The sequence below is a fragment of the Zea mays genome, chromosome 1 (assembly GCF_902167145.1).
Source record: "Zea mays cultivar B73 chromosome 1, Zm-B73-REFERENCE-NAM-5.0, whole genome shotgun sequence".
Lineage (NCBI taxonomy): Eukaryota > Viridiplantae > Streptophyta > Magnoliopsida > Poales > Poaceae > Zea > Zea mays.
This window is the reverse complement of record NC_050096.1, coordinates 3,041,416-3,050,936: the sequence shown is the minus strand read 5'-3', so window position 1 is coordinate 3,050,936 and position 9,521 is coordinate 3,041,416. Positions and strand designations below refer to the sequence as shown.

Sequence of the window (9,521 nt, the reverse complement as noted above, 5' to 3'; positions counted from 1 at the left end):
TACATGGAAGTTAGTAGACTGTCCCCTTGTCTAGTACACTAACCACCTAAATCCACATCAGATGGATTCAGCAGACTCCATAGCTGACAAGGCAATTGGAAGGATGCAAGAGAGTGCGGACAAGATATTTTCCGTAGCTCGGGAAACAATCTGTCCTGGACACGGGTTGACCTCATTTGACGCTACCAAACTTCGTGTAGCATTGGAGGACATTGCTTGCATGATGGAGCAAGATTCTCTGGTGTTCCAAGAGTATTTGGACAAGGTCAACAATGTTACCCACCAGCCTGACAGCAACTACGAACCCTCAGACTTGTCCTCACCACCCCCTGGTGAAGACAACCTTAATCCAGACTGGGACTTTGCCAAGCACTTCGAAAAGTTTTGGGGTATTGAATATGACTCCGATCAGATGCCTTCGTTTAGTGACAATGAGGTTTAAGTTAGAACTTGGTTAAGCTTGTACTAAGGTCTTAGGGAAACAAGGATAGGATCAGGCTTTTGCTTAATGCGCTGCTGTAATGTGTTCCCTGTCCTTTTGTGTCCACCACCAGTTTAATTAAGGTAGTCTATATGTAAATAAGGAAAACCGAATGTTACTACTTATGGTACTACCTGATGTTATTATGGTCCCTTGAGTGTTTATTTTGTTTTCTTCTTAATTGGACTGCACTACGTATTTTCAAAACTCTACACTTGTTTTCCACTAGATGGACAAGTCTGGCAAAGTGATTGCAAAGTGGGATAGTAGAGCAACAAAAATTTACACAGAAATTTGTGTAGAAGAGGTGAATGCACGCAACAGGCCCCAACATTTTCTAAATGCAGAAGGGTATGCTAACAGACTGGTCGCACTTACACCAGGGATAAAATGAAGAATAGATGGGACTCCTTAAAGAGAATGTTGACCCAGTGGAAAACACTTAATGAAAGGGCTACAGGTCTTGGTTGAGACCCTCATACTGGTTCTATCAGTGCACCAGATGAGTGGTGGGCTAAGCAAAATGAAGTAAGTAGACAGATTTTTTTGTTTTCCTAGTTTAACAATACTAATGGACATCTAAAAGTAGGAAATAACATTTACTGCAGGCAATGCCAGGGTGTATTATGTTCAAAACAACCCCCTTGAGAATGAGGACGAGCTTAAGGTTATGTTTGGACCCATTGTCTGCACCAATGAAACAACCCTTGTTCCTGGAGTTGAGGATGCAAATTCTTCATCTGATGACCACGCGCAAGCCAATTTAGGTGGGGGTGAAAACAGCACACCAGACCCCTGCTCAAATGCGACAAGAAGCGTAAGGTGCTGCATGATTCTCCTAAACCTAAGAAGAAAAAAGATACGAAGGATGAATACATGAAACACCTTTTGGAGGCTTTTGAGTCGCGTTCCATGAACACTAACAAGTCCATAACATCTTTTGAGATCGACCCAGTACGTGTAGAGGTTGCTGCTCAGTTGCAACAAGTAATTGAAGATGGATCAGAGGAAGGCAGCGACTTACATTTCTTTGCCACTAACTTGTTGATGGAGAAATGGTATAGAGATGTATTTGCAACCCTGAAGACCAAGGAAGGAAGGAACGCTTGGCTGCGCCGTGCTTTCGAGATGAATGTTAAGTCCAGTTAGATGGTGCTCGTCCGACAACGATGCTGCTATGTCCGAACTATGTTGGTGCTGCTGTTAGAGTTTTTAACTGTCGTCAGTTTGAGTCTTTTTTTCGTCGTGCAGTCGTGTTACAAACTATACATGTCGTATGCATATGTTCCGCATCGCACAATTTTCCAATTATTCGAGTTGAACATGTATTTTCAATAATAAGAGTTGTATGTGTGTGAACAATGTCAACCTGTGAACCTTCTTTGAGTTATTATACATGAATATGTGTGTAATATATTGTGCTTATTCAAGAAATGTGGTTATTGTTTTTGTGTTTGCAGATGTGTGAACCTGATACACACACATCTGATGATGAGAGGGCTGGAGAATTGCTTGTTGCCCTATGTGCTGTAGACATATGGGGGAGCTCGCCTAGTGAGGTTTCTAGAAGAACAATGGTTGAAACAGGTATCCAATGGGTTGAGCGAACATTGGAGAGTAGTGACAACTGTTTCGACATGTTTCACATGCGGCGAACTGTGTTCCAACGTTTGCATGATACGTTGGTGGAAAGTTATGGTCTGCTTCCAAGACGAGGTGTCAGTACAACGGAAGCTTTAGGTATTTTCTTGTGAAGTATAGTGAAGTCCTTAATGCACTATATAAGATGTCTTCTGACGTAATCAAGCCCAAAGACCCAAATTTCATAGAGATTCACCCTCGATTGCTAGAGAGTAGATTTTGGCCCCACTTCAAGGATTGCATAGGAGCAATTGATTGTAGTCACTTTCCCGTGTCTGTCCCGGCCACGGAGCAAGCCAAATATATTGGTTGGCACAGTTACGCATCGCAGAATGTAATGGTCGTTTGTGACTTCGATATGAGGTTCACATTTGTTGTCACAGGTTGGCCAGGTTCAGTACATGACACTAGAGTATTACAAGATACTTTGATAACTTATGCGGACAGGTTCCCGCATCCACCGGAAGGTATATAAGTATATTGTACTTTTCTATCATACGTTATTAATTTATGTCTTATGTATTTAACTTTATATTTTTTGTTTGTGCAGGTAAATACTATCTTGTGGATTCATGTTATCCAAATAGAAAGGGGTACCTTGCACCTTATAAGGGTCAGAAGTACCACATTTCAGAATGGCAAAATGCGAGGCAACCTATTGGGAGCAAAGAAGTATTCAACTTTGCACACTCTTCGCTACGCAATGTCATAGAGCGGTCTTTTGGGGTGCTTAAAATGAAGTGGAGAATTCTCCTAAGTTTCCCTTATTTTTCGCTTAAGAAACAATCAAAGATAATTATTGCTTGTATGACATTGCATAACTTCATTAGAGACAGTGCTATACACGATAGAGACTTCGATCAACTTGGACCTAATAGCCTTGGTCATGATGTACCCGTAGGTGAGAGTAGTAGTAGCACATCTGATGAGTTAGACATGAGTGCATTTCGAGATGGAATTGCTAATGCATTAGTGTCGTATTTTAATATGTCACTGTAACGATAGTTATGTTGTAATGAACTCTACTAATTATAATGTAATGACCTTTTGTTGGATCGGTGTTTATGTGTATCATTTGTTCAGACAGAATTTGCAATCTGAGAATCTGCGTATCCAAACACCTAGATTCTAACCAACAACTTTTCTGCACAGCTGGCAAACCAAACACCTAAATTCTAACCACCAGCTTTTCCCCACAGCCAGCTTTTGCCCACAGCCAGCTTTTCAGAAAAGCTATTCAGAAAAAAGCCGAACCAAACAGGCCCAAAGGGGGCAGTTTGGGGAAGTTTATGCTCCAATGGTTCCCTTCCCCACGTGTCGGTGTTTATGACCCGACTGCGCACCACGGGATCCCCACGTGTGCTTTTGGGTAGGACGACATCGTTGATTGCGACTCGATGGTATATGCGAATTCACGTCGGATCACACACATGAGTTTATACAGGTTCGGGCCGCTAAAATGCGTAAAACCCTACTTCCTGTCGATGTTGAGTATTTGAGTATCACTGGTGTTCATGGGTTATAGATGAGTTGTGGGCGGGGAGAGTGAGTTCTCCTATCGATCGATCTAGTGGTGGCGCGGTTGCTATGAGAGGGCTAATGAGCTATGAGGTAGTGATGAGATGTGACAAGTTGAGATCAGATGAGAGAGACAATCATAGGGGCATCCCTCGACCTTATATAGATGACTAGAGGGTTATCCCTATACAAGTCGTGATGACTATAATTCTACCTAAATCCTCCTTTTTAACGCAACATGCCTTCTTATACGGAGTTCAATTGCCCTTCATCCGAGTCATCTCCAAGTATCTAGCACTTCTGGTATGCTCAACCTCCCTGTCCGAGATATCCGCGCATGACTCGGTTGTCCGGTCTTCGCCTCCTCGGGTCGAGCACTCAACCTCCCTACCCGAGACATCAGCGCATGACTCGGTCATCCAGTCTTCGTCTCCTCGAGTCAAGCTCATCTAGCTTGGTTGCAGACCGAGGGCATGCCTTGCTAGGCAAGTCATCGGGAGGCCCATCAAGTGGCCCATGGAGCATTTCTGCGCTCCCGCTCGAGGTCAGCCTCAGGCAAGTCACGACTACATCTCCCGCCCAGAGCTGGCTTCGGCGAGTCGTGACTGCTTCCCCCGCCCAGAGCTGGGTTCGGACGAGTCAGAACAGCGTCTCCCGACCGAGGTTGGCCTCGGGCAAGACGGAAGAACGTATCCCGCCTAGAGATGGCCTCGGGCGATACAGAACCGCATCTCCCGCCTAGAGGTGGCCTCGAGCGAGACGGAACTGTGTCTTTCGCCACGCCGACCTCGGGCGAGACGGAACTGCATATCCTGTCCGAGGTTGGCCTTAGGTGCTACAGAACAACGTTTCTATGCTCCTAAGGACCTAGGTGATATCTATCTCCCACTCCATGTGACCCCTATGTGTTAATTACATCATTTCCTTGCAAATACTAACCATGTTTAAGTTTCATAACATGACAATAATGTATATTATGGTAGCACATATATTCAATGGTTTTTAAACTAAAAATCTGATAAAAATGTTTAATAACAGAGCTGTAGTTATTTAACTGAGTTGTAGCATCAATCGCAGAGCTCTTATGATATCAAATGTTCTGGAAAGGAGCGGGATGGAGGAATGTAATTCCTACCAAGTGTCAATGGGAACTTGAATGAAGCCGAGCAAAGAGAGTACAACGCATGCAGATCGAGAGTCTACATATAGTGGACTAACACGTTTGTTGGTCAGTTGGTCAAATCCAGCTCGACCTTTGATCAATTATTGTCTAAATATGTGAAAAAGAAGGCCGGTCCCAATGACCGGCCACCAAAGCGGTCTCGCTTACCCACCCAGGAGCGACAACAGGTTAGGCCGATTGGACCACCTCACCAATCGGAAAGAACGGGAGGTCATAATGTCCAACTAAGACCTAACGTACGTGCATGGACACCTCCACTCCCATACACACCTATGTCATATCATTATGCATACATACCACCACCACCATATATTCCGAATCAGATGTGGGGTATGCCACCATATCCTTTCGAGACTCCACAATACTCCGCTTGGGGGGCATCCCAATCATCTGTCTTTGACAGGTTGACGCCTCCAGTACAAGACCGATTGAGAGCCCCTCAATCTGGTCCATGAGCACAGGCCCAATAAGATTGTCGAACCACTCGGTCCCAAAGGCTAACTAATCCGGCAGGGGGCATATAGCTACGGCCTCCAACAGTACGATAAAAAGAGGATGTCATTGAAATAGGAACAACAGATGTCATCATACAACAAAATAACGAAGGCCCGATGATTTTTGGTAAATCGGCCAACACAAACAAAAAAAGAAGATACAACTGTCAACAAAACGGTCGATTCAAAATACTCCATGCCCCGATGGTGCCCATCGGGATTGACGCGGTCGCAAAAGCGAAAATTACAACGCTTAAGAGCAAAGGAGAACCAGGAAAAGGAGGCGGAAAAAAATATTCAATGACATGCATCCGCAGTATCCTACACCACAAAAAAGATGGAGACCAAAGGCCGTTGAGGAAAATCAAACGACCACAAAGACAGAAAATAAAACAACAACTGTGCAGTTCTTTGCAGGTATGGCAGACAGTCCAGCTATAAAGACCAGACCAACCGTACAGGGCACGGACCGTACGACCCCTGAGGCCGGATCGTCCGCACTATACCTGGACACTTCCAACGACGTACCGACACCCATGGAGGAAGACGACCTGCAAGGAGAAGACCTGGTCGACTACGGAGCTATGCTAGAACACTCAAAAAATTAGGAAAGCAAGATGACAATTTGGTCAGGACCAGTACGACACTCGGCGATGTTGGGACTGATAGTCCGATCAAAGCTAAACGGGTTACGTCCGTTGAGTTAACCATCGGGACCAAGAACCTTGCGTACTATCCTAGTAGGTGGCAAGATGCTTAAGAAAACCAATGGGATCGTATCGAGTTAGTTACTTTTGGTTCGCTCAGCTCCACCAAAAGGTAGGGGGCATATGTTGGGAACCAAATTGAGCACCGGACGGTCCGCGCGCGTAGAACAGATTAGGGTTCCGAGTTTCTTGCTGTGTTTGTTGGTGAAATTCGCGGGATTAACTCGGAAGATCAGTTTGTAACGGGTCCAGCCCCCTCCTCTATAAATATAGAGGATTACGGCCGATTATAAATCAATCGAACCCTCAATCAATACAATTTACATTTATTCTTAGGAGTAGTTCTAGTCTAGTTCTAGGTTTGTCTTCCAATCCCCAAATTCTTCGCTTCTCTTCGACTCTACGTCGATTAGAGAAATCTAGGTCGGCATGCCGAGACTAGACATCTCCTAGGATCTTTCCTCACCGACGGGGTCCCTCCAGGGAGCGAGATCCAGGTGCCGCCGGCAACTTCCGCCGCCCCTGCGCACGCGTGGACCGTCCGGCTCCAGGGCGCGGACCGTCCGGCCGTCAGGCAGGAAACCCTAGCCTCGCGCCAGGCCGCGGACCGTCCGCCCCTGTGCAGAGAGCACCGCTACGGTTCGTGTTGAGTGATTGGCGCCCGAAAAAGGTGTCAACACAACCAAACACAACCTATACAACACAAACCTATACAATCAGATTCCAGCGTGGAGAAACAGGGTGTGTGTCGAGAGAGTACGTTTTGTTTCCGTCCATCAAACGAAGAAAATGCAGCAGAGAAGAAGGCGGTTGCCAATCATCAAAAGAGAAGCGAGAAGAAAGAATAGCACTGCACTGCACTGCACTCCTATACAAATACAATACAACAGATATTGTCAAGCAAGCCTTGGAATACAAGAGAGAAAATAACAAACAGCACACACACCAAGTGCACTTGTTGAGAATACGAAATTAATACACGCACGAAACAGGGCATTCTCCATAGCAGAGGTCACGCTTTCAAGAGGCCAAAGAGCTTGGTGGGGCCCTCGCCCTTGGCGCGGTACTTGGCGGCCATCTCCTCCGCCAGGATGGTCTCCTCGCCGCGCCTGGCCTCCGTCTGCGCCCTCCTCTCCTCCGCCGTCCTGTGCAGCATCGCCAGCTTGTTCTTGAGCTTCTCCTCGTACGCCGCCTTCTTCTTCTGCAGTTGCTCCTGCATGGCACAATAGTATATTTTACGTACGTCGTCGCCAGCAGTTACTAACAGCTCTGTCTGTCTGCTGTTGCGCCTGTACTGCACAGTGATAGGCTAATAGCGCTTATTAGCAAGGCAGTGTGACTACCCACCTCGATCTTTCTGAGCTCCGCCTCCATCTCCGCTTTCTTGGCGTTCTCCCAGGACGTGATGAAGGCAAGCTTCTTGGCAGCCCTGTTGTTGATCACGCGTCAAATAAACCCAGCCGGATCGGAGTGATGTCGTGGCCGTTCGACCGGCCAGCACACGCTCATCTTAATTTTAGTCCATTTTTATTGAAGCAAATGAGAGTACGTACCTGTTGTCGGCTCTCGCCTTCTGGCTCTCCTCCCAGGCGGTGATCAGACTCAGCCTCTTCTCGGACACGATCTTGGCGAGGTAAGCATCTGCAGGAGACGAGATCGATGAGTGAGCTTGAAGCTGCAGGTCGGTAGTAGCTAGTAGAATATTATTGGTTAGTTACCTCTTTCAGTTGAGCCTCCAATAATAGCTGTAGAAGGTTTCCCAGCAGCAGCGTCTGGGAGATCATCGTCATTAAATAAAAGAGAAGGCATGCATGCATATCAGAGCTTAATTTGGTTGTTTCGCTTTAATTTGTCAGAGCTTCACCTGCAGCTAGCAGATAACTACTTGTTCGATTCGTCTTGTTCTAATTTACTCCAAACGAAGAGAAGAAGAAGAAAAAAAAGGAATAATAATCACGTGCGTACCCTTGACGACAAGAGCGACGATGGCCTTGGAGTCGTCGTCGGCCGGCTTGGCGGGCGACGGTGGCAACGGCACGACGGCCTTCTCCTCGGCGATGTCCTTGGCGGCCTCCACCTCCGCCGCCGTCATATCTATGCTATGCTACCTGCTGCTGCTGCTGCTGAATTCCCTCACTCGATCAGCAGCTGCAGGGCGGCGAGATAGAGCTAATAACTAACAAGACACGACGACGACGCTGGCTAGCTTATCAGAGAGCTGGAGAAAGAATGCGCAGCCTGGCAGGAGGGGGAGGCCAGGGGCTCAAGAAGAAGAGAATAAATGTAGCTCAGCTCTTAACAAACAAGGGAAGTGAATGGCTTAACAAACAAGCTAGTAGTTGGCTCAACCGTTGCCAGCCTCTCAGCTCGCAAGATATATACTCCCTACGTTTTTTTTTTATTTATCGCTGGATAGTGCAATTTTACACTATCTAGCGACAAATAAAAAGAAACGGAGGGAGTATATTCCAATAAGCAAGCAAGCTTTCCGGCTAGCTGTCAAGCAGCAACGTACAGTTCATGATAGGCCAGGCCAGGCCATGCATGCCAGGGAATCTAGCTAGCTGGGGTACGTAGTACTCTGGATTCTCAAGACCAAAGCCATGCACGTACAGCTAGGCTACATACTACTACCATGCATGGGTTGCCTTTTCTTGTGAGAATCATCGATCATAATATCATCATTAACTTAGTGCACGGCCGGTGGTACCACCACACTACGTACGTACGCACGCCCGCCTTTTTTCTTTATTTCTCCCCTGCCTGAAGCAACAAAAAATTCCATTAATATATATGGTCTATTTGTGTGTCCTTTCTTTCCCAGCTGAATTAGGAACGAAGCAATGATGGATCGGATGATGTACGTGTGGTGGGCTTAGGCTAGCTAATCTGAGCTAGCAGCCTAAGCTTGTGGGTGCAGTGCATGCCCAGTGACAGGGACACTCCAGCGAAGCGTAGCTGTGCGTTGGGTTTGGGGGAAAAAAATTTGTTGCAGCCCGGCTGCAAACCAGGCTGTTTGCAGCCCCTCACAAAAAGGAGGATAGGTCCCACCCGCAGGTAAATAATACAACTAAAACGTTATCTGGTGGACCTGCAGGTGGGGCCTATCCACCTTTTGTGAGGGGCTGCAAATAGACTGATTTGCAGCCGGGCTGCAACAAATTTTTTTCCGGGTTTGGGTGGGACTTGCCAGGGCAGGGAGAGGACTGCATCCATAATTATTATATATGCGATGCGATCACACCGGTACCGGCCGCGCTTTTATGGTGCGGTGTCGCATGGACACCAATTAGTAATGGATAATTCATAATATTAACTAATTAGTAAGAGCATCTCCAATAGATCCTTAAAACTATGAACCTAATCCTTATACTAGAGGAAAAAATGAAAAAAAAAATCGTCTCCAACAATTACCTATGGGTCTGTTTGGTTGGGCTGTAGCTGTGAAAAAAGTTGCTGTGGGCTGTGAGCTGTGGAAAAAGCTGTTGTATGCTGTG

At 46.4% G+C, this 9,521-nt stretch overlaps 1 protein-coding gene across 2 annotated transcripts; it reads right to left on the bottom strand.

Annotated features, from left to right (window-relative positions):
* Nucleotides 1-6,854: 6,854 nt before the first annotated feature.
* On the bottom strand, nucleotides 6,855-8,374 carry LOC100285339 (uncharacterized). 2 transcript variants are annotated; one of them, XM_023302426.1, is made up of 5 exons: nucleotides 7,990-8,374; nucleotides 7,743-7,769; nucleotides 7,578-7,665; nucleotides 7,372-7,453; nucleotides 6,855-7,237 (listed from the first exon to the last, which is right to left on the bottom strand). In XM_023302426.1, the coding sequence occupies exons 1-5, from the start codon at nucleotides 8,114-8,116 to the stop codon at nucleotides 7,037-7,039; spliced, it is 525 nt and encodes a 174-aa protein (XP_023158194.1). In that variant the 5' UTR covers nucleotides 8,117-8,374; the 3' UTR covers nucleotides 6,855-7,036. The 2 variants fall into 2 exon arrangements, with proteins under 2 accessions (XP_023158194.1, NP_001151703.2); NM_001158231.2 differs by having other exon boundaries at nucleotides 6,862-7,237; nucleotides 7,743-7,796; nucleotides 7,990-8,310.
* Nucleotides 8,375-9,521: the final 1,147 nt, after the last annotated feature.

Bases quoted from the DNA above. Each gene is read 5' to 3' on its own strand.
- LOC100285339 (NM_001158231.2), bottom strand. From the start codon at position 8,116: ATGACGGCGGCGGAGGTGGAGGCCGCCAAGGACATCGCCGAGGAGAAG. The intron at 7,797-7,989 runs GTACGCACGTGA...ATGATCTCCCAG, and splicing joins CGTCGCTCTTGTCGTCAAGG to ACGCTGCTGCTGGGAAACCT. The intron at 7,238-7,371 runs GTGGGTAGTCAC...TGTGCCATGCAG, and splicing joins CGGAGCTCAGAAAGATCGAG to GAGCAACTGCAGAAGAAGAA.